The sequence below is a fragment of the Limulus polyphemus genome, unplaced genomic scaffold (genome assembly GCF_000517525.1).
Source record: "Limulus polyphemus unplaced genomic scaffold, Limulus_polyphemus-2.1.2 Scaffold43, whole genome shotgun sequence".
Taxonomy (NCBI): Eukaryota; Metazoa; Arthropoda; class Merostomata; order Xiphosura; family Limulidae; genus Limulus; species Limulus polyphemus.
Window position 1 is genome coordinate 196058 of NW_013665653.1, and position 26149 is coordinate 222206.

At 33.2% G+C, this 26149-nt stretch overlaps 1 protein-coding gene across 5 annotated transcripts in view; it reads right to left on the reverse strand.

Annotated features, from left to right (window-relative positions):
* Window positions 1-26149, reverse strand: part of LOC106462097 (hemicentin-1-like) — a 358751-nt gene that overhangs the window by 58062 nt on the left and 274540 nt on the right. For all 5 annotated transcript variants that reach the window (XM_022389438.1, XM_022389431.1, XM_022389426.1 and 2 more), the window contains exon 2: window positions 15940-16275. In XM_022389438.1, the coding sequence (XP_022245146.1) occupies window positions 15940-16275 (336 nt within the window). The remainder of the gene's footprint in view (window positions 1-15939; window positions 16276-26149) is intronic.

A 26149-nucleotide genomic window follows, 5' to 3' on the forward strand; every position in this document is an offset into this window, starting at 1 on the left:
AGTAGAAAGACTTTATACTGCTTGTAAGTTTGTAAAATGTTTGTATATAAATCATTGTGTGTAATAAATATTTGTAATAACTGTTAATGTAAATTGTACTGTTGTTTGTATATTAAAATATATTTGTGTTAAAAAAGAAAACTGTGTGTATCAATCTTGTTGGCAAATATCATAAACTGACTATATATCGGCTTTTACTTAACTGCTAAGTTACTTAACTGCTAACTCCAAAGTTCAGTTTAACTACTAAATTTAAAGTATCATTTAACTCAATTTCAGACCTTTCGAAACTGTAATACGTATCACGAATCAGAGCCCGCTAACAACTATGCCACGCCCGGCTAATATGCTCGATTGCGTTTTCGCAATAGACTAAGTGACATTTATATACTGGATATGTGATTTGTGTACATTATGATTTACAATATTTTATTCAGACTTTTGTTATATCATTTCATATCGGTTAACTAAAACACTGGGCTGAAAGTAGCCTAGCAGTTAGTGTGTTGGTTGCGGATCGATTGGTCCAAGGTTCGAGAAGTGATGTTATTTAGCAATCTTTAAATTTTCATCTCTAGCGCGTAATGGGAGTAACAAACAATCCCATTATTTGGTTCAAAGAGCCAGACAAAGCCCTTGTGACAGCGGGTGTTGGTAGATGGCTGCTTTTCTTCTGGTTTGCAGTTCATTACTGAATATTTGAACAAACAATGAATGCAAATCTTACACAATATTTTATTTACATCATGAACCACTATTTAAAAAACTTTACTAAAAGTTGGGATCAAAGGCACTTTAGAGATATATGTTTTACAACCTTTTTTAACCATAGATTTATAGTTTACAATGGCAAATGGAGTATAATGAAGTACGGGACCTTTAACTTGATTGTTATAATTAAATTTCATATGAGTAAATGGATTTCTGAAGAAGAGGCCTGATTTGACTGCATGAAGTTCGTATTACTAATCATTGAAAGTACAGTTTCTAACAAACATTATTGTAAGCGAAGAAGCCGATAGGTGAAAAGAAATTCCAGGACTTGAATCAAGAACCTTTGGTTAATAGAGCTCGTGCACTATCCAAGTGAGCTATCCAAAAGTACAAATATTCTGTCTCTCCTCCAACTCATAATGCTTTTTAACTATGAGTATGAAACTTTTTATTAGTTTGTGTTGTTGTGATCAGGCAATTAATGGTTTGATTTACACCCAATAACCAAATCATAGGAGTCTTACTAGACTCATATACATATATATTGATCATTACCATATGAAATTCTTTGGAATGGTAGTAATTAAGCTCACTTGTTGCTTGACCACAACAACGCAAAATTTTACTAGATGTACTTGCACAGGGTCCCCTAAAGTGTTCTCTTTCACATGTAAATAAAACCAAAATTAAGAGTAACAAATACTTTTTTTTTTGCTTTTGAAGTTCGTATGTCATATTTTTTCATGGCATGCGCACGTTACAATGACGTCACGACAATACAAATTGTAACGTTAAGCGTCCTTTATGTGACGTAATTTTAGTATCTACTGACTGATTGACAGACGAAACACTACTGTAATGTGGTGCGAGTGGGTAAAACAGGTGACCCCTCCAGGTGGCATTCAGTCCCCATTCAGGAAAATGAAGTTTCATACTGATAGTTATGAGTGAAGAGAAAGAGGACTTGTATTCTTGTCTAATGCAGTTAGTTAAAGCATCGGTACTACTAGTCAAAGTTCATGGGTTCCAGTCCCGGCGTTTCTTTTCATTTATCAGCTTTTTAGCTACAATAATGCTTCTAAGGCCTTGTTTTGTTATTCTAACGCATATAAGTTAAGCATATTTCGAAACGAGATAGAAATTGCTATAAAGAGACACACATGTCTAATAGCTGATGTTGTGAGGAAGATACTAACGATTTCCTTCCAAATTATAGATTCGACAACCATTGCATATATAGGCTTAACTATGTCACTGAGTAAGAAATGTAGGTATACGTGTATCTTACGGTACGTAACGGTTAATTGAAATGGTATATAGTAGTGGATTTTTCTGCTTAGAAATCCGGGATTAGTTCGATGGAATTTTAATTCCGGAAAATGTGAAACTTGTTTTCGTACTTACTTCATCTCTCGATTTAATATACTTTTATGCCATTCTAATGCCTTGTTTAAATTTTTAGAGCTGGTGCCGATTTTGGACTAAACTTGTACCATTTGAAATCAGTTTAGCATATAGTTGAACATTTTCTTAAAGAAATAGCACATTAAATCCAAAGATGTTCCGAAATGTTCCATCATCTGGAATATAACACGATTAAGGAAAATAGCATGTGGACAAAAGAGCATCGATTTTCCCACCAGAAATGACATGAGGATATTAATGACGAGGAAATCACCTTTCATAATGTTAAGTTCGATATCGCCTAACTTTAACTTTCCGCAGATAATTTACATTCTATTTTGCTTGAAGTGAAAAGAGTTGATTCTACACAGCTACTTATACACGATACTATCTACCCTTTTTACTGAGAACCGTCACAAAAAAATCGCTCTATTTCTTCGGGAAAAATTCCTCAGTAAATGAAGTTTACTACTGAAAACGATACCACATCCTCTAAGAATACTTGTTCCCATATTGACTTTGAATTCTATTTGTCAATCAGAAAATTATATATCCTGAGGGAATTATTTAATCTTGTACTGTGTAGCTTTAGTAAAAGTTTTCTTAAGGTTTGTTTGTAATTAAGCAGAAAGCTACACAAGGGGCTATCTGTGCTCTGTCCACCACGGGTATCGAAACCCGGTTTCTAGCGTTGTAAGTCCGCAGACATACCGCTGTGCCACTGTAAGTTTTGAGCACTGGGGAGCGTTTTCTTAATGAATCATGCACAAAGTAATTGAAAATGTAAACGACTTTCTGTTAAAACTAAGAATATATAAATATGCTTGCAAAATTTAAAGTTACTAAAAACATAATTTTTATCAACCGTATTTACAACACTGATGTTCAAAAGGCCGTGTAATGACTTATAAAACCATCAACTTTTTCTAAACATGAGTTTAAATCACACACAAGCATCTTAAGGTTCGTTTTTTTCCTACTGCTTTTGAAACATTTTCGAACCCATCTTTGTTACTGTGAGTAATAAGTTATAAATAAACTCAGTGGATGCATAATAAACCATGCATTCAAATGCGTCACATTTAAGAAGCGAAACAGTGCATTTTTCTTAAAGTAGGGTTAGTAATAAAAACACATACATTTAATTAATATAGATAATTGATCCAAAGGCTCCAAAGAAGAGTTTTATCAAGACACTATTGTTTGTTAACACTGTGACTCTATACAAATCGAATGGGTTTATCAACATGTAAACTGACAGTTTAGGTGTGACGTATGATTTATTATGTACGAAAGGAGCCTTTATAAAGATGAAATAGCTACTACTATCCCTAGATAATAGTGTTATCGAAATGTGCTTTTGGACTAAGGCCTAATATAGCCTAATGGTTAGTGTACCGACTGTGAATCTGAGGTTTTGTAGGTTCTATAAAGAAGCACTATATACATAATTGTTTTATTGATCTAGTATAAAAAAATATATGCATGCATTTATAAGCCTACATAAGGCACTTAAAGAAGAGCTTTCCTTACAATCTTAGCACTTATTTAGCTAAATCAAGTTTTCTTTCTATCTTTCTGAAATTATCTAATGTATGAACAATTGATTAAAACATACTTTTATTTTACCAATATATTCATCATTTTATATTTGTTAAATTTTTGAATATGTGATTAGGTTTGCACATGCCTTTGTTGATATATATATATTTTTTCAAAAATATCATTTAAATCTTCAGAATTTTGCTATAAGAACAAATCAGTGTACTTAAAACCGAGAAATGACGTAAAAGCGTGAAACAGATTTACAGCTTGGTCATATTAAGTAAAGATCCGGGCGTGATCTAGTGGTAACCCTACTAGGACTGTGAAACCAATGGGTTATCATTTGCGTCTCTTCGCCCAAAATCCACGCTCCAAACTTTGGAGCCATCGGTGCGTTATAAGAGTGATGGTCAAATCCCACTATACGATTAGAGCAGTCCATGATTTGACGGAAGGCAGTCTTGACTAACTGCTTGTTTTTTAATCTATCGCTTCAAAATTATGGATGGCTAGCGCAGTTATCCCTCACGTAATTTTTCACGAAATTCAACGATATACAAAGAAACAAACTTTTGGACTAAAATGGCGAATGTCGTTCTAAAAACAAAAACATCCGTTATTTCATCAGTTTAGTGAACTATAATCTATTGATAAATATCTAAAAGACGCAATGAATATAACAGTGTTTTAGATCAACTTGAGTCAGCGGGATAAATATACAGAGAAGTATAATACTACCCTTTTAATATTCATGTTCTTAGAGTATTAATTCCAATTTTTCCCACTCGAAGTTTATATCACTATCATAGAAAATTCGGGTTTTTCATAGCTCACGCTATCTAGCGGTACAAGTTATAGTCAGTGACGAAAAAGAATAATATTACATAAAATTCAGCTCGAGAGTCAGAAAATAATAAGCTGGATGAGATGAAGCTACTTCCTGAATATATCTAGAAAAATAGACGTTCGCATTTCGTGTAAACTGGGGTTTTATAAGTTGAAATATTTTTCTCTAGACAAGCTCGGTTATATGTTGGTTTGGGAATCGGTTAAGTTGCCATGCAACCTCGTTACCAGTAGCATCCACTGTTTACGGATGATTTCCGATTTTGTTTCTTCCCTACAACTGAAGGCGCTTTATATCACAGTAAGAAAACAAAAAGAACAACCACAGTGTGTGAGAAAAGAACACGACTGGTCTAGAAGTGGTTCAGTTAAGGTGTTTGTGTGGGATCAGTCACGAATGCGTCGTGGATTCTTTCGTCATCAGTAATAAGTCAGCGATGCCTGTGAAAAAGAGGAATGATTTCCTGATAGTGATTTCAGGCTGATGGACAATATAGCCGGCCTATATCATGTTCTTATTACTAACGTTTATTCTCCAAGGAGAAAACTATCCAGTGTATGAAATGACCAAAAAAAGTAAAGGCCGCTGGTCTCAATCCAATAGATCTCTTGGGACCATCTGCTGCTTCGGACCGTTGATTTTGCACACAACTTAGATAACTTCTAACACACTTTCAAACGAAAAAAAAATATCTGTAATTTCTATCAGTCCTTATATGAAAACAAATGACTTTGAAATATTAAAATATCAGCTAATCATTGGCATTTGATACAATACAGTAAAAATACGTCATGGATCTTTTTCAATTCTCCATTCGATATATTAGTCCGGGTGTGGTCTAGTGGTTAGCATGCTAGAGCTGTGAGACCGAGGATTCACGATCCGTTCCGCATATTGAGGCTGCGAGTGCGTTATAAGAGTGACGGTCAAATTCAACTACTCTCTCAGACAAAAGTTGCTCAAGAGTTGACGATGGGTGCTGTTGACTAGAGCTACCTTCCATCTGGTTCATCAGTATAAAATTAGGAACGCCTCTGCGAAGATAGTCTTTTGTGTAGTTTTGCCAGAAAATTCTGAAACAAAACAAACAAACAGACAAACAAAAGAAAACATTCCCTATCTGCTAAATATAACTGTTTTATGTGAAACGCCTAAACTTGCGAAACATTGAAGCTTTATAGTTCTAACAAAAGTGATGTCTGTGAAATAAAGGATTGGGGTCCTTGTGCTTTTGTTAAGCATAAAGAGCCCCACTGCTTCGCCAGCTTGTACATTTTACACCACTGTATTGTTTTCATACAATTAACATTTCAGATACACATTTGTCTGTCACAGCTCCAATCTAGTTGATGAGTTCTGGTATTAATCTTAAAGTCTCCCAAATAGTAACTTGCTGCAGACAAAAGGCAGATTTGAAATGATATTTTACACACCTCTGATTTGAAATCCTCAATGGACTTACTAACAGGAATGTGAATCAAAACTTATGTACTCAAGCGCATATCTAAGTTTTAATATAGTAAGTCAAAACACTATAACAATGAATTTATGTAGTTTTTATTCGTCCATAGGCTGATCAAATTTATTAAACTTAGTTATTATTTTTATTTTGTACCATGCTTACAGTAGATAGAAATTGGATGAGTTATTAGTTTATTTAAGTTTAATGTAATGGGAAAGAATAAACGTTTGATGAAAAGCTTCATGAAAAAATGAATGTTAAAATGGTTAGATACAAATTGTTTGGTAGGATTTATAAATCACATATTGCTGAAATATATCAAAAATATATATTTAGTGATATTAAAGAGTTGTCAGAAATCCAGTTTTAGGGGTCTATAGAATTTGTGATTAAATTTAGATAAAAAATAGATAAGTTGTTAAGTTTTTGAAAATGTTTAAAACAAATGTGACCTATGGAACTACGGAGTTGCTTGAAAAGTCTAAAGAAAAATAATATCGGAAATTATATAAACTTGTCCGAAGAAAACCTAGTAAAAATGCAGATTTAAATTATACAGAGTGCTGATTACGTTACACGAAAACAATTTTGGAGTCTCACCACGTTCTTATTGTCAATGTTGCCATGTCCAGTCATGCTCTATTTGACGAACATGCTTCTTAAAAATAGCTCTACAATGTAATTTCCATTGCGAAAGATTCCGTCGTAAGGGTGTTCTGTTCGAAGCTTTTCACTCCTTCCCGCTTTCTTTCCACAATCCCTCTAGTGTACGAGGACAACGGTTTCCCAGCTCTCATTTTAACAATTCAATCACACAGAAATAGCACTGTATCCTTCGACATGATCAGTATGATTTCGTATCGAATTGCATGAATATTCTTTTATAAATGATTTAAGCAGATTATTCATAATGAACAAACAAAGGTGAAGATCTGAAGATGAAAGACAGAAGACTTTCGAAACGTTGTCCTTCCTACCTGAACTACATTCGTAGATTAGTCCGCTAATACTGTTCTTAGAAATATTCTTCTGTACTAAACAGCTGTCTCCCATTTCATCATTGTTTAATGTGAATATCCCCTCCATTCTCCAGCTTCTTAAGGTATGTGACTGTTGAATGGGAGGTATGACTGGAAGCTTTATCTTTCATGGGACACATGGACGGCTTTTGCAGTTGACCTTTGTGTTCATGTATTCTCACCTGTTACAAAATACCGTACTTTTCTTAACATGGATGGGATTCTACTTGTTGTAGGTTTACTTGTGGATAGCTCTGGTGCTCCAAGTTGATCTATATTCTTTTGGGTTTAAATGCCATTAAGCAAAAGGGATATTACCGTCTTGAAAATTCTACATATCTGATTTAAACAGATTTTTTCATGTGAGTGTATGAATATTTTGCGTCGAAAATGGATGTTATATGGTCAATATTTGGTGGTATCACACTACTTACGTAATGGAACAATGTCAAAATGTCGCTCTGATACATGCTATTTGTTACGTGACTTGCTGATCTTCATATTGAAAAGCGTTTAAATTAATTACTCAACCATATAAATCAATCAACTGATTGAAGAACAAAAATTAAATTTAATGATATATAGAGTTACACGAAGATCAAATAAAAATCTTAATTTTAAGAATGCTGGAAAAGTTAAGCTCGGTGTATTACAGAGAGAAATTTGAAATCTCGCAAATCATTATCTTCTCTACTATACAGTGTCATTTGCTTCTTCATCATCGCGTAATGAAAAAATCCATCTTTTATGTTTACTCATTATTACAGTGAAGATGATTAACACTTATGACGAAGTAAGTTAAGTTTTGTGTATTGTGATTGCTTTCAATTGTATGTAACTTTATTTTGGATGACAACAAAAGAGAGACACACAATTTTTCTCAGTTCGTTATATAAGAAAACTCTAATACTTTCTTTTCTACCAATCTGTTCTTTATTTATCAAACTCTCCTTTATTTAAGTAGTTTCTTGGCATCAGAAATTTATTTCTCTAACTTTACTTTTTTAACGGATTCAATGAACCTTTTTTAAATTGTGATGAAAAAGAAAGAAGGTTTAATTTTGAAAAATATTTTATTGACCGTTTAAACACGTCTTTAAATATTAATCGAAAGCCGCCAGGAGGCGAAATGTTTAATAAATAAGAATCCAGTGGTTTGGGGGGCGTACTTTAGACAAAACGTAATTATATTGTGGAAAACTCCAAAGGAACATTAAGGTAATTCAGGACAAAGTAAGTGAAGCATTTTTCAACAATAATATTTGTAATCTATGGAATTTGTCTATTGCATTATAGTCATTTTATTGTTAACGTGAAAAATATTTTAATGTTGATGTTCATTTAAATAGTTTTTCATTAGAAACGTTAATAATTAAATAATTTACTCTGTAGCCTGAATTTTGTGAAAATTTAAGTATATAAAATAAAAAATTTAAAACACAAAATTTGTGTATTGTAAACAGATCTTAAGCTTAAATTCTAAACTTTTAAAAAGTGTTTAGTTCATGATTTTTAAAGTTTTTATATTTATAGAGCAGTTTGTGATGCTACGAAACCAGTTAAAACTTAGAAAAGTTTGGTAAATAAAGGACAGATTGATAAAAAAACAGGTTAGAAGTTTCTTATATATATTTATCTTGAAGTGAAACCATCTTAGTTTATAGTTTATATATATAACTTGTTCGGACATGTTTTAAAACATCTTAGAAATGCACAGGAATAAGCACTGTCAACAGGGCTGTTAATATACTCACGTTGCTTTTTTTCTGACATTGAGTTCAAGTTATTTTAGTGTGCACATCCTTGTTTGTTTTTTAAGAGTACTCGTTTATACATCCTTCACAGGAAAACAGGTTGGTGATAGAAACATTTCTATGTAAACTAAACTGTCACAAACACATCTGTATAATATTTAACCTAAAATAATGTACGTTTTGTACGACTAATCACGCAAAAAGCAACGTGCTGTTGAGTGGACATATACAATATACGAGTCATTAATATAGTATATTATTGAGTGTATAGTCCCCCTATTAACATAAATGAACTAATGCATATTTCATGAAACTTCGTTTGAACGTGCCGTAAGGTATGCAAATGAGGAGATAATCCATCTCTCTATTTCGTACAAATCAGGTAATTGGACATAAAATACGGAAGCCCATTAAAAAATGTCAAATGAATCTTTCCGATTCAATAATTTAAAATGCTAACTGAATGCCAAGGTATTTGAGTTATCTTTGGATGTATCAAAGATTAGCTACGACAAAACTTGAAACCATGAAGGTGAATCTTTGTGAGCTGACGAAAGTTATTAATGAGATACCAAAAAAAAGCAGCCAGAAAAAAAAGGGGGTTTTTAACTCCTCGTTTTAGGGAGTTTCGTAGTAATGAGAATTCTTTTCCTACCTGATATTCTTCTCATGACGAAAGAAATAATCTAACAATTAGTAATAATACGTACCAACATCCTTGTTAATGAGCTAATGTCCTCCTAATCTTACAGATAAATCAGAATTACAATGTTATTGTTGATCAGGCAGCTCCCTTAGTTATAAGGGAAAACGTTATATTTAATACCACGTAAATTACTAAATGTTTTTTTAAACTTTCTATGTTTTAAACAACACGAAGAATGTATTACTTTTATGGTTCACTAAACGCTTTCACTAAATTCTTCTTTACAAGACACAAGTTTAATATTCTTCTTCTTAATATAGCTTAAAATTCTTAAAATTACACCATCTTTCAAAATGGACGAAATAGCAAGAGTTTACTACTCTAACATAGTTGTATGCTTTGGACACCTCTTGAGAAACTATTAAGTTTGGTTTGATAAATAAATCCGCGCAAAACTACTCGAGGACTATCTGCGCTAGTTTTCTCCAATTTTGCTTTGCAGTAATAGACTCTTGGGAGGGCAGCTAGTCACCCCCCCCCCCCGCCAACTCTTGGGCTATTCTTTTACCAACAAATAGTGGAATTGACTGTCACTTTATAACGCCCCCAAGGCTGAAAGAGTAAGTATCATCGGAGACGGGGATTCGAACCCGCCCTAAACACCAGGCCATGCCGGGCCTTAAATTAAACTATTAAAAGTTAATATATTTGTAACATCGAAACTAACAGATTATTAGAACTTCGGTATTACACGGACTCCTGTTTTGTTGAGTAAAAGTAAGCTTGAAGTCTGGAATCAAGTAGTTTGGCCAATGATGTCTCACTGATTCATCAACTCCTTTGGGAATCTGATTTCTAATCTTTCCATTATACGAACGGAATTAGATGAAGAGCGTTACTGTATGGAACGCACTTCACTCTCATGACCCCCTTGGGAGCAACTGACCGGACTCTATCTGTCCGAGTATAACAAGTTCTACGTCAACTTCCCAGTTAGGTACATGCCCAAGTAATTCATGCAGCTTCAATTTGTATTAGTAAGATTACCTGTGGTTTCTTATTCATTTTTTATTTCAAACATTTCATTCGATCGTATTTTCAGATAATTTAGATGCGTTTTTACGTAGATCTTAAATAAACTGCTAATTCAATGGATTTAAACTCAATTTTTATTCCTACGGAAAGTAGCAATACATGTAATAACCTCTCAAAATTACGGTTTCAAGCCTTTTAACATGTAACCTGAAGAAAGTATTAGCATATGAGTTAAGAGTTTAATTTTATAATCACGTTAAGACGGTTTTAAAACTGTGATTAGAAACGTCAGCCTAGAATATGTAAAAAATGGCCAAAAGCATTTTTCTCCAAAATATACATATAGAAGGGTGGCATAAAAACATTTTGGGTTTAAACATATAAGGGGTTGGTGAATCTCACGACCCACAGCTTTGCCAGTTGGCACAGACGTATAAGAACTTATGGTGAAAACAAGTATAGAAACAAAGCCCATACTGTAACGTGTAACAATTAACTGTCCACATGGTTGCACAATGCTCAGCTGGTAACCAGTGACAAGATTTAGTGATCATAGGCTGAACAAGAGTACTTTATATTCATACTGTTACAACAATCTGGGCAGGTGACTCGTATCAACTTATAATAGTGTAAATTGCATATTCGGTCTAGATATAACAGACGAAAACTAAGTAATGCTTTTCTTCTAATATGTTGTTAGGCAGATATAAAGTAGAAATACGAACTAGAAATATCAACTAGATATTTTAATCTCTTAATTCCTAATGAAGTAAAGATGAAATATATGTATTAGATAAAACTCATTTTTTATACATAGATATTTGGATAACATCTTAAGTAAGTAAGTGCTCAGAAGATTGTGGAACTCTGTGGTGTAAACGAAAGAAGCACTGTTTGTTTTACTGGAGCGGATGAATATCAGAAATGCCTAATTTGTAATGCATTTTCATAATAGAATGAAAGACGAGACTTTTTATTTTTTAAGCTTTTCTCTGAAGATGTAGAAGTTTGATAAACTGAATCATCACCACGCATAAATCAGAATGAAATCGATAGTTTCTTGTTTTACACAACGAATATACATGCAGTCAAAATGCGAGTTTTCTTCTGTTTTTGATTTGTAAAAACTTTATTATTTCATAAATTCACGTACGTTTGTCAGTCAGTAGTGTTCGGTATGTAGAAATAAAATTACTTATGCTATTTCCAGTTTCCATGTAGAAATATATCTATTTAAGGTAAACAAAAAATGCAAATTCGTACTTCATATACCTAAAAATCAAACAAATTTGTAAAAAATTACACTTTTTTTGTCAGGTTGTATGAATTTTGATATGTAAAATATGTTTTTGCAAGATTTTTTAAACTGAATCCTTAGAATCATGGAAGGAATGCAACTGTCATATTTTGTTTTTTTCATTTTGGGCCTTTAATGAAAAGTAAACATTTTATATTGTAGATAATTAGATATTTATCAGAACAAAATGAGGCTACTGATATTTACCCACAAATTTCCCTATCTGTTATAATTTGTTATTTCTGTACAAGGCTAGGGGGATTGCCTCAAATACTTCATGTTAACGCTTAGGCAAAATATGTGTATTCAAAAACACCTTAGGTGTGAAAAAAAAAGGTGTGTCCAGAAAAGGATTGAGGGTACGACTTAAAGGAATGAAATCAAAATTGGCGGCCAAACTGGTAACTTGCATTTATAGCATTGATAAACATTTTACAGCAAATATTCATTCATTAGCTAGCCAGGAAGCGTTTTTTGTTTAACTTCGAACATGATGGTGGGTAATATCATGTGGCGCTAAACTCTCGTTAATTAAGAGAATTTCATAAAGTGTAGCACATTTGTGCTTAAAAGTAAGCAATGAATAATGAATAATAACCGTCCACCCGTATGATTCTTTTGAAAATTTAAGCTAGAAACTGATAATCTAATTTGCTTCGCTTCACCAATTCTTATGTATCTGGACGTGCTATCACCCTATAGTTTTGCTGCTCTAAATCAGCTGTCTTTAATCCGAATGACAAAAACTAAAAACAGTCATCTTCAATCTAAGGTGAAGTTGTAGTAAAAATTTCATACCGATAGCTCACGTGACTTTTTGTGCAGGCGTGCGCAAAAATTTTGGTCAAAATTGAGCTGTTTTTGTTTAATAACTTTGCACATGTTGTTTATATTTAGACCAAATTTGACAGCTAATTGTAGGTTGTAAATATCTATCAGGTTCTAAATTTGAATACAAATCCACGAAAGTTAAATATATGTTTTTATACCAAATAAAGTTTCCGTAATTTAGGTGCAAAGAAGAAAAAAAAGGAAGAAATTCAATCGAAATTGGAGATTTTATATCTCGTGTATTTATTAATGGATTGCCTTGAAATTTGGAATTTTAAGTAAGGGTCCAGTAGAGTACGCCCATTGAAAATATTTCTCAGGTTGGCTTGTCGTAGTTCGAGCTACAGAAAGTGGAAAATTGCTAAACTATCACTCCTGTTAATGACACACAGTGTGTCCTGCAGGTTGTTTTGGCCGCACGACACACCACCGTGTGTCTTGATAGTCAGATTTACATGATGCATTTTCCTGTTATTATGCTTCGTACTGCTGTCTTTTATGTCCTACCTCGTCTGAACTCTGATGGTAAAACGGGAATGGGGCATATTAAACAAATGATCTGACGTGCATCAATACCATTGTGTTTTTAAGATATTACTGTTTCAAAGTCACCGTGCAACACCATCTATGGTCTTCAGTTTTATCATAACTATGTGTCTTTATGCATCTTTAACAACTGACAAAGTTGTAGGTTGTATGATTCTTCCACCGCTTATACGTTTATATCCAAACTTATTTAGCGTAAGCCCTGTATTCGACAACCAATTAAAATAAAAGTACACTTTTACGTATACTGACGGTCTTCTGAACCTTATACAAAGGGAATTTGGTTTAAAGAGCGCGAATAATACATTAACGAAGAAAGCAAAGAGGAACAAATTCAGGTGTTTCTCGTCACCGTTTAGTATTTGGAATCTACACAGTGGTAATCATGGGCTTTGATAGAAGGCATATTGGACAAGTTGCCTTACTTATACACGCACTTCAATCGAAAGTTTTACATTTATATGTCAAACAACCATAAATACTTTAAATAGTCACAAATGCAGAGACGGTCTACTTTTCTAGCTATGATGACATTTACCTTGAAAAACAATACGTTGCTACTCAGCTAGTTCAGACTTTGTATATATGGTAAGTGGGCTAATCTTCCTTTCCTTTACTTATTAAAGAGTCAGTCTCTTGTACTAGACTTTCTTTCTTTTGCTTATTAAAGAATCAGTCACTTGTGTCAGATTTCCTTTCTTTTGCTTATTAAAGAGTCAGTCGCTTGTGCTCGACTTTCTTTCTTTTGCTTATTAAAGAGTCAGTCTCTTGTGCTAGACTTTCTTTCTTTTGCTTATTAAAGAATCAGTCACTTGTGTCAGATTTCCTTTCTTTTGCTTATTAAAGAGTCAGTCACTTGTGTCAGATTTCCTTTCTTTTGTTTATTAAAGAATCAGTCACTTGTGTAAGATTTCCTTTCTTTTGTTTATTAAAGAGTCAGTCACTTGTGTCAGACTTCCTTTCTTTTGCTCACCGAAGAATCAATCGCTTGTGCTAGACTTCCTTTCTTTTGCTTACTAAAGAATCAGTCGCTTGTGCTAGACTTTTTTTTCTTTTGCTTACTAAAGAATTAGTCGCTTGTGCTAGACTTCCTTTCTTTTGCATACGAAAGAATCAGTCGCTTGGGCTAGACTTCCTTTCTTTTGCTTATTAAAGAATCCGCCATTGTATATCTTTTGACTACTTGTGATTTCTTCGGAGAAACAAAATTCTCAGTTTTTGCTTAAAATTGCGACAGAGTTTTTGACTTATTAATGTGTATACATTTATATTTGTTAATGATTACGTGTATATTTACTCTCGTTAGGTTACCCTATATACATTTTTTTTATCAAAGATAAATTTACATCAATATTTAATTTTTCATGTAACGTTATTTCTTGTTAGTTCTATGGTCTCAAAAATGAATTAAAGATTTTAGTGTAAAAATAAGATACGATTCATGTTTCGGCGTGAATCATGCTATTATGCAATAAAGTAAAACAAAACAAAAACACCAATTGTGAACTACGTTTTTCATCAATTAATTATTTGTGGAATAGGCACTAGTTTGTTGATAAACAGAAATTGGCTAAAACTGTTTCGTATTCCCATGAAAAAGCAAACTCTATGGTATTTGACGGATGATTTAAGCTATTTTTTCATGATGAGAAGAGGTTGAATATGGACTTTAACCGCCTTGGAAGCACTGGATTCTCTGGACGAGAGAGTCGGCACTTCCAATGCTATTGGGGTCAATAATCAACCTTCTCTCAACAATATGTATAGTTCCCTTGAAGTAGAAGGCGTTGCTAAAGCGTTTTTGCTTGTTTAGGTGAAATATCAATATTATTAGCAATTACTGAACAATATTTATATACATTTACTGTTATGATATATTGTTTGATATTTGACATGTAATGCAGTATCGCCTTGGTCTGAAATGAAATAATATCGCCATCTTGTTAAGCGTCTTCTTTCTTCGAGAGAAAATAAAACAGCGGTTGTTTTATGATTGATAATTATTATGCTTTATTTTCATGCCTTATGACATCACTGAAATTATATTTACACTATTAAAGAAACCTATAGTTGTCTAATGGATAAAAAGTTTAGTTCAGCAAAATAAATATTATATGCTACTTAATCTATTTAGCGATTTTGTTTTAGCCTATTTGTCATTCTGTTTTTCAAATGTGGTAAATTTATGACAGACGGTAGCTGGCGATGTTATGTGATGTTCTCATTGGAACTAAGTTGACCATTTTGTTATCATAGAATCCGAAAATTAAAACTGCTGAACATTGCTCAAAACTTACAGTGGCACAGCGGTATGTCTGCGGACTTACAACGCTAGAAACCGGGTTTCGATACCCGTGGTGAGCAAAGCATAGATAGCCCATTGTATAGCTTTGTGCATAATTCCCAACAAACAAACAAAACTTACTATCTTCGGTTTAACATTATAAGCCTTTCAAAATACGTCCCCTTGTGGCTGAACGTTAAATTTTAGGGTTTTGGGCGCTATAATTCGTGGCGCAATCTTTACGATGAACATAACGCCGATTGCTCATTGTGTAGCTCTACGCTAAAACAAGTAACAACAACAACTTTTAAAATAAAATAAAATAGTTGTAAAACACTAGAAGCAAGTTTGGTTATAATAACATTAATAGAAAAGCTTCAACGACATTAGTTAGTCGTCAAACAAAAAAGCAAATTTCGTGAAATTCACCAAAATAAGAGGAGCTTTAATACTTTCGTATAATCAAATGTTAACCATTCATAATACATAATTTTTATGATGAACGCCAGAATCCCCATTCAAATTTGAAATTTAAAACGAATGTCTTTTACATACCAATAACTTTCAACGTGATGACCGTGTTAACAGTTCGGGCCTTGTGGAAGTCTACCCTACATCTGTACTCCCCTGCGTCTTCTTCCTTTACTGGATCCAGCTGGAGAAACGCTGGCCTGTTGATCATGTTAAAATAAGCACGGTTTTCCAGCTGATGACCAGAGGACTGGTGGGCTTGGTCGACGTTACCTCTTCTAGCGTCCAGTGTATAAATAGGCTGAGCTGAGTCATCCTTGTACCACAAGATGAGAGCCGCGGAGTCATCGGTGGAGGGGGAGGAAATGTCACATGGAAGAGCCACTTTGCCTCGTACAACTGCTGTGTACAATATGGAAGCTGGAAAGATAGATATTGAGAGATATTGTTAGATACGTAATATATATATATGCAACCTGTCTCGAAGTCCAACAGTAAACAAATATTTCAGCAAAAATAACCATTAATTTTAATATTCGTGTGCAAGATATTTCGCCAAATCCCCATAGCTTAAGATCCGTTAAGGTTATTTCAGAACTTATTTTAACATTTCTGGGGGAAATGGGATTCAGAAGTGTTCTATGAGAACTGTTGGTACCATAAAATTTCTTTAGAATATACGTCACTCTTATTCGCTTGATATGTAAGCATAGGCTACACTATTATAATATGTTTGATAATTGAGCTAAGATAGTTTAGTGGGATGTCTAAAGGCTTCTTATTTGTTTGATAAGTTAATTAATAATGCCTAGTAAGACTTCAAGGGAATGTTATCTGTTTGATAGGTAAGTTAACTATACACATGACTAGACGTATTTCTGAAACATTATTAGTTTTATAAATCAGTTAACACTGATTGAAAGTGCGTTGTCTGTTTTATAAGTCAGTTAACCGTTGCTTGAAAGATATCTAGTGATTATTCTTGTTTTATAAAAGGGAAAAACAGCGACTAGTTGTACGCTTAACGGATTGCTGTCTGATTTACTATCCAGCTAATAGTGACTAATGGATTGTTATCTGTTTTACAAGTCAGAAAACAGTGACTAGTTTTAAGCTTGGCGGATTGTTATCTGTTTTATTACCGAAGCGAATTAACAAATTATAATAATACTCTTGAATATAGAGACAAATGTATCTTGGATAACATCAACGAATCACAGAGACAATACATTCTGAGGATGAAAGGATTAATCATTTAGTTGTTTTCCCATTTGTACAAACTCGGTTATTTCAAACCGAAACGGAAACTAAAAGATTTTTCATCATACTGAGCACAGAACTCTTTCTTACACATTCAATATATCCAACAATTGATTTTTTTGCAAAGTTACTCAAGTTGTTTTTTATCTCTTTCTTCTTCAACCGCCTGAACACTTTTGATTCGTTAGTCCTTATAACTAGATTACCGCGCTGGGAAGTGTCGAAAAAATTAACAATTTAGACATTAACATATTAAACGAGAATAATTTCACCGTCAGAGAATGTTACGCCCTTCAAATTTATCGACAACAAAATACTGCCATCAAGCTTCTATGCAGTCATGGAAGATGCAATTATAGTTTGGTAAATAAGAGCGTTATCTCTTGTGGGGCAGCCGGGAATTAGCGAATCCACACTACTTTCACAAAAACATGGTTGAAAATATCAAAAGCTTTCCGAGAGTGTTATACAAGGTAAATGATACTGTGGACGAATGAGCTATTTGATTAAAAATATAATCGTTATATAGCACCAAATCATTAATTTGTGCACGTGGTCTTCACGTGCTTTCAATGGACTTACCGTAATATTTTGCTGAGAATTTATTGATGCACATATCTCCAGATTATATACAAATAAATGCATTTAACCTCAAACATTCTTGCTCATATTACTAGAGGTATGTAGTTCCAATGACTTTTTTCTGCATCCACCAAGGACATATAATGCCATGTTCATTACAAGGAAGGGTTTATTTTATTTTTGTATACACTCACTTTAAATTATTTCCGCGACAGCACTAGTAGGGCTCTTTGATACCAATTGAACAAATCACATCTAAAAGCATCTCGGAATACCAAAAAAAAATGTTTTTATCTTCAAGAACGAAAGAAAAATAAGTCCTTTTACGACTACCTGCTGGTATAGAGTTGTATTTAAACACATAGGAGTTCATGCAAATACACTGGTTTCATTTCAACTCTGCTGTAAATAGTTAAATATTGCAAACACGTAGAAGTTCTTCTAAATACAATAGTGTTATCTCAACTCTGCTGTAAATAGTTAAACATTGCAAACACATAGGAGTTTATCCAAATGTATTGGTGTCATCTCAAATCTACTGTAATTATTTAAACGTTGTAAGCACATAGGAGTTTATCCAAATACACTGGTTTCATTTCAACTCTGCTGTAAATAGTTAAATATTGCAAACACGTAGAAGTTCTTCTAAATACAATAGTGTTATCTCAACTCTGCTGTAAATAGTTAAACATTGCAAACACATAGGAGTTTATCCAAATGTATTGGTGTCATCTCAAATCTACTGTAATTATTTAAACGTTGTAATCACAAAGGAGTTTATCCAAATACTTTAGTTTCATCTTAACTCCACTGTAAATAGTTAAACATTATAAACGCATAGGAGTTCATCCAAATGTATTGGTGTCATCTCAAATCTACTGTAAATACTTAAACATTGTAAGCACATAGGAGTTCATCCAAATACTTTAGTTTCATCTTAACTCCACTGTAAATAGTTAAACATTATAAACGCATAGGAGTTCATCCAAACACATTGGTGTCATTTAAACTCTACCGTAAATAGAACATTGTTAATCATTTCGTTAACGACTTTAACACATCTTACTTTTAAACACAATGATGTTAAAATGACATTTAACTTTTGTAAGATCACAGTTTATCCTGTTCACAGAAGATAAGCAAGTTCAATTATTTTATACACGAGCTTTAACTTAAGCCACTTGTCGCAGAATAAAATTCCTTGCTTTTTTAACTTGTCGCTACTGCTGGTGAAGTATAAATTATTTGATTTAACATCAGTAAGTTCATTTACCAAAAGAATATCCAGAAACTGGAAGTAATTGTAGCACATACGAAAGTAAACAACTTAACAAACAATATAAGATCCTCTAACCTCTCATCAAGATTTTATAGCAACTGAAATTACATACTTTTTATGTCGTTAGTAGTTTATCAAAGTTTGGAAAATATTCAGAGCAATCATAAAAGTGTGTTGTTAAACACTTTTATTTGTTAAAGAAAATACTAATTTCCCACTGGATGTAATATGTCAATAGGAATTCCGTAATTGATGGATTTTCAGGGCCTATTGATTAGTCCAGAAATACACTAGCATAATTTTCAAAATTACATATTCATAATTAATTATTGGTAATTCATGATTAAAGCAATCTACATAAATAGATCAGAATTAGCGATCAAATCAATAATGAATATAGATAATGGAATATACTGTTCTTATGTTGTTACTTATAATTATGAAAATATATTATTTTATCAGTTTGTACTCTCACTGTTGGCGATATTAATAATATATAAATAATACCTCACGGAGTTCAGCAAACTTAGGATATTTAGGTTATTTTTAAATCCATATACTAAGTTAACGGTTCAAGATAATTACTATAATAAAAATATATGATAATAAAAAATTAACACTGATAGAAATAGATATATTAAACATTTTGAACCATATTGTTAATAAAAAAATATCACACTATATCAACTTACTCGCTTTAGTGTATGATTTATATTTCTTAAATCATCAAAAAGGACGCAGGGGAACAACAATAGCATTAATTAAAGATTGAAATAAACGGTTTCTGTGAAATATTACACAGGTTATATAAAGATAGAATTTGTATTATTGTTGGTTTTTCTTTTTGTAAAGTTTTGATTGTTCAAGCAACGTGGAATCCTCTGTTACTAAAACACAGTTTATATACCAAACAACTGAAAGAAGTAAATTTAAAGATAGCTTTATTACTTTAGTATCTGTGTATCTGTGGACCAATAAAGAAGCAATGATATCAGCATTTGCTAACAGCAAATGAACTGAGACAACTGTTCCATGTTGTATTCTGTAAGAGCAGCTAACAAAAACAATATCTTTAATTCAACAGTTTACTTAATAGAAGCTTAGCTGGGTGATTCAAAGAAATACTTAACTGTGGAGAATGAATAACCAGAACATTAAGAGCTACATTTAACAAATAACCTTTCCTCGGTTTTTTTACAAAAAATATTATAATACTGTCATTAAAGTTCGTTAAAAATTGTTAAACTCTAGAATTACCAAAGAGGTCTAGACCATTTCGGACTTTTAAATATATTTTTCTAAGCTATTTATGCACAAAACTACTTGTGGGTTCATGACTTTGTTGGTTACAGAATTCTTAATAACATAAGACACACTCACACAATTAAGCACAAATATCGTCAACTTTTTGGACTTAACTTCACTAATCACTGCTGGGCTCTGAAATGTATTTACATGGAAAATACGTGAGATCACCCAATTGTGTGATCAGTTTTTTTTATTGAGTGCTGTAACACCAAAATCATGAAATTACTCAATATGTGGACCTTATCGGCGGTGGCCGGTATATAAACTTGAGGCTTAAATTGTTAGCGTATTGTGGTAGAACCCCCCCCCCCCCTAAAAAAACCCTTGATTAATGCATAATGCTAATGTTAACTGTTACTAATTACAAGTAATTTAACCATATCTAACCTTATCTTTGGTGCCTCTATCTTTCAATCGTTAGCTAATTCAAAATATCTGACATCCGTTGTATTTTCAAATGACTATCGAGCAATACAGCGACTGTATTTTCAAATATGTTGGTGACAGTTTTCACACAGTAAAAGTAAGATTTTTTACAAGCTGTAAGTGAAATAGTTATTAACAGATTTGTACAAGTGATAATTGCGTAGTCTTTTCTGTAGGTATAGAAATACGTTTTAGAGAACTGTGTAAAGGTAAGAAATGTAAAGAAAACTTAACAGGACGTGAAAGAACTGTAATTATATATATCGAATGCATTTAGAAGTGTACTGATAAGATTTAGAACATTTTTATAATACACTTCTAGTAAAATCCAATTGGAACATAAGAACATTTATAAAATACACTCTCACTAACAATCAGCTGTAAAATTCGAACGTTTGTAGAATATACTCTCAATAAGAACGAGCTGTAACGTTAGAACATTTCCACAATATCCTTCCAGTAATAACCAGCTGTAGCATTAAAGCATTTGTACAATAAACTCTCAGTAACAACCAATTGTATTAATTCTATTTCTTAAATTCTATTTTTCTCTTAATGAGTAAATAGAACTTGCCCTAATATTACCAGTTAATTCTCATATGAAACAAACTTTCACACACATAAAAACAATTACAACGATAAACTAATGATAATCAGTGCACGTATTTTTCATCCTTATAGTATAGCCGTATAACGTCGTGTAAACACAACTCACGTGCCACACACATTACAAGAACAATATTAATGAAACTTGTGAGAATTTCACACCTAGTTAAAATGGACATGGTTACTCTTATACCTTTAAATTAATTATTCACGAGCTTCTCGCGCTTATGTAGATAATCTTAGTATCCCATTGGTTCTACAATTCAGTTCCCTCTAATATTAAGCACACACACACATATATATGTATATATGCAGAAAATGTACGTCTATACTTTAACTTGTTCTGCATCAAAGCCCCCACCCATAATTCTTTTTTTCCGAAGCGTAGTAATAGAATGCAATTCAAGAAATTTTATAAATCTTGTTCTGGGCGAAATATGACACTGCGGACCAACTTGAAAAGTAAATCTTCCCACTAATAACACGTGTAAGTTTTCGTGAAGTCAAACTAAGCATTACTCAGGGAATTGCGGAGTATAAAATGCAGCAGTTTTGAAAGTCAAACACGCAGAAGTAACGGCTTTTTCTTGCTCTGCGATAACCTTTAAATAATAAAATATTCACTGGATCTTTAGGGAAACTCCCATTTCGACAGTGGTATGGCTCAGTATTTTTAATTAGTGTGGCAAGAATCGAATAAATTAAGGTGTGCACACAGATGGTTGAGCTTTGAGGAAAGTTTTAATCAATTTGCTTAGAATTCGTTTTGATTACTTCGCTAAGAAACATACTTTTTGATTTTTCATCAGTAAGAAATGAGTACTTCCGAAAGGGAAAGCGTAAATATGTGGTATTGGAAATGACTAGAAAGCTATGAAAAAAGTACAAGGAAAGTATGTGTGTAATATAATAAGCAGCGTAAAAATATGCGGGAGATATATGGCATTGTTTGGATAAGTTTGTGAATAACATGAGTATAAAAATTAAAGAAACATAGATTGCTAGGACGAACATATAATATTAAATAATGTTTTCATGTAATTTAGTTTACTTTAACTATTACGCAACGTACACACACACCTTCAGGTCTGACATGGCCTGAAGATTAGGGCGCTCGACTCGCAATCAGAGGGTCGCGGGTTCGAATCCCCGTCCCACCAAACATGCTCGCCCTTTCAGCCGTGGGGGCGTTATAATGTGACGGTCAATCCCACTATTCATTGGTAAAAGAGTAGCCCAAGAGTTGGCGGTGGGTGGTGATGACTAGGTGCCTTCCCTCTAGTCTTACACTACTAAATTAAGGACGGCTAGCGCAGATAGCCCTCGTGTAGCTTTGAGCGAAATTCAAAACAAAATAAAATCTAAATTAGGGACGTGTAGCTTTGCGCATAACAAACCAGACCTTCAGAAATTGTTGTTAAAATAATTTATTAAGTTTAAGTATTTGCGAGGCTGTAAAAATGTTTACGAACAGAACTATTCATATACAGAGAATCCTTATAACATTCCTTTTATTATTAAAATTTCAAATACACATACATATACAATAATACAAGTGCTTAATTTTATTCTATCAACAAAAAAGGAAATAGCTATGACTTTCTGAAACAACGTTGCGTTTTCACCGAAATACTAAAGGTTTCCTAGAAATAACTTATAAGTGAAAGTTAATAAACTTTCATAGAAATGGATAGTACGTAGGTTTCGTAAAATTCTACTGACAAATATTTTTTCTTCTTATGTCTTATGCAGTAAAGTTTTTCAACTATGAAATAATTCAGTTATCAACAAATTGCACAACAGCTGATTGCTCACATTCAGTATGTTACAAATACAAAATAATACACATTTTTTAGAAAAAAAAAAATACAATGATCATAAATGGCCAACTGATGGTAAATATCATTAATGTCCCCCGATGGGACAGCGGTAAGTTTATAGAGTTACAAAGCTAAAATACGGGGTTCAATTCCCCGCGGTGGTAACACAAGATGGCCCAATGTGGATATGTCCTAAAAATAATCATCTACATCCTAAATTATTGTTTTGGTATGGACATGTTCAGAACATTTGCAAGCTAGATGTGATATGTGAAACAGGTCAATTTTTTTCCGATTTAATTTAAACAGGTGAACATTCCTTGTTCATCTCAAATTTTCGAAATTTATCACACGTGATTGTGCACGTGCAGGTTTTATAATAGAGAAGTGGATACGGCATGAGGCTAACTTGTAGGTGTTCTACTTACTCATTGCCATAAGTCAATAGACCAAAAATTGTGTGAAAAAATTGTCCCCAATGTTAACAGATAGGGATTTGGGGATTTTCATGACCTTGCTGTAGCCTTGACTTTTATTCTTGACTCCTCAAAAAAACTAAACAGCCCCATTAGATGTTGCTGAAACCTTTTTCACCTTTACACAGCAGAGCGAAAAAATTTAAATAAAGTCTAATTACCTAAATTGCGAGTAAAGATTCAGTAGTTGCTTGCTGACTGTTTAATCTAGGCTTCATTTGAAGGATCAGAAGCGTCTCTTTTATCCATAACATAGTTTCGTTTTCGGCTTTACCGATTACGTTGAACATACTGGGCATTGGCACCACATCACATTTACTTATTAAATTCCAAACATTGTTTGAACCTAGGATTAAATGAGTATTTTTTTCAAGAATCTACTAATCTTCTAACAGTCGATACGACGTAGCGCCCTCATACATTGGGAAGCAGAATTTATAAATGACACATGACTGTTGAGAAAACTGGATACGGTCTTTGAACCTACAAATTTCGGAATTATCACCTGAAATATGACATTGGAAGACTGTGTGGTTTAACTATGATGAAGTTACCTGGAGCCTATGATCTCTATACTTTTAGCCGCGGCAAAACGGCTCATAGAATGGATCTGAGTTTTTTTTTCCAAGTACAAACTTTTAGCACATAGCTCTGTCATCTCTTGACCGATTTAAGATCTAATTACAGTTTTCGACTCGGGAGGTCAAACCCTTTCTATTGATTTATTTGAAAACGCCTAGGGTCTCATAGATTAATTTACTCTAATCCTGCCTAAAAGAATTTTGTTTTGAGGGTAGGCTGGTAGAGATCCTGATTAGTAATAAAATCGAATCGGGTATACGCGCGCGCCACACTTGGGATTGCTGACGCACAAAAATATAGCTAATAAAAAGGGAAACAAAGTCTCATAGATTAATTTACGATAATCCTGCCAAAAAGGATTTCAAGTGCCGTGGTTACTGAGGATCCCATCTTGTTAATTATGGAATGGTCTTGCCGTGGATAGTTTATATGCTTTGGGAGAGATAACGCTATTGTATTTTGTATATTTGCGTTGTACGCTCTCTCTCACAAGCAGCATTCTTTCAGATTTTAGTCACATCTAATCTCACTTAAAGATTTTTTACCAATCAGTATGAGCCAAGCATGGCCCAGTGGTTAGTATTCCGGATTATGAATTTGTGGGATCATTATTCGCGTTTCATTACATTAAAAAAGTATATGGCGCTTCGCACTTTGGAAACTTAGGTTAGTTATAAGAGTAACGGTCAGACCTTACAAGAATCAGATCAAACAAGGATAGCTCAAGAGTTGGCAATTGGTGCTGTTTACTAGCTGATTTTCCTCTGGTCTGTCAAGTCAGAATTAGGGACGGTTATTGCAGTTAGCCCTCGAGTAGCTTTGAGCGGATATCCGAAAACAAACAAACCAGTTAGAGTAACACTATTAATTGTCCTGTGTACACATCCATTTTCATTGTTGGTAAATACAAATAAACTGGCACTTCCTTTATACATGCCCCCAGTGACACAGCGGAATGTCTGCGGACTTACAACGCTAGAAACCAGGTTTCGATACTCGTGGTGGGCAGAGCACAGATAGCCCTTTGTGTAGCTTTGTGCTTAACTACAAACAAACATATTCTTCATCCATTGTGTTTGGTCTCTTTCTTCAATTCGGTCAGAGTCACATATTCAGTTTAACTTCGTTATACGCCTGCTGTCATTTGCTGGTTACTATTCTTACCTGTAAGGTAATCAGTGGTCCTGAGAATACACAAGCATACCTGTGTAATTTATACTCAGATTCAGTATTTGCGAATGTCCGAAAAATCCAAATATTATGTTTTATGCTTCTAAAGGCAAGATGTAGAAATCTATAAAAAATGTCTGAAATGAATAGAATGTTCAGGAAAACAATCGACAATATAAACTATTGAATGATATTACACTTGTATATGTATATATAGTTTCTATATTTAGTACCTTTTCATATTATACATTTAATTTTAATCATATAATTCTCCCTATAAACCATATGATATTAAACAAAAACGATGAAACCCTAACGCTTTCGATAGGCAGTCCTATTTCCTTCATCTTTTTCAATTCTAAAGAGGACATGTCCCCCAATGGCTCAGCGGCAAATCTGAAAACTTATAACTCTAAAACTCGTGTTTTGATACCCATGGAGGGGCAGATTACAGATAGCTCATTGTACAACTTTGCAACAACCAACCAACCAATCAATGAAGAGGACAAGTCCACCTGTTGAAAGCGCTAGGGTTTTATTTTCTTTTGTGTGTTTATGTGTGTGAATGTGATTTACAAGATGTTTTGGATTCTACATGGTTTCTGCTGTCATGAACCTATAATCGTATATTTTTTTTAAGTAGACTTTGATATATATATATATATATATATATATATATATATTGTTTCGTTAGTACTATACTTTTATTAATTAAATTAACTAATAACAATATATTAAGTAAGACTAATACTACAACTAGTTAATTTGTCATTGTCAACGACTAA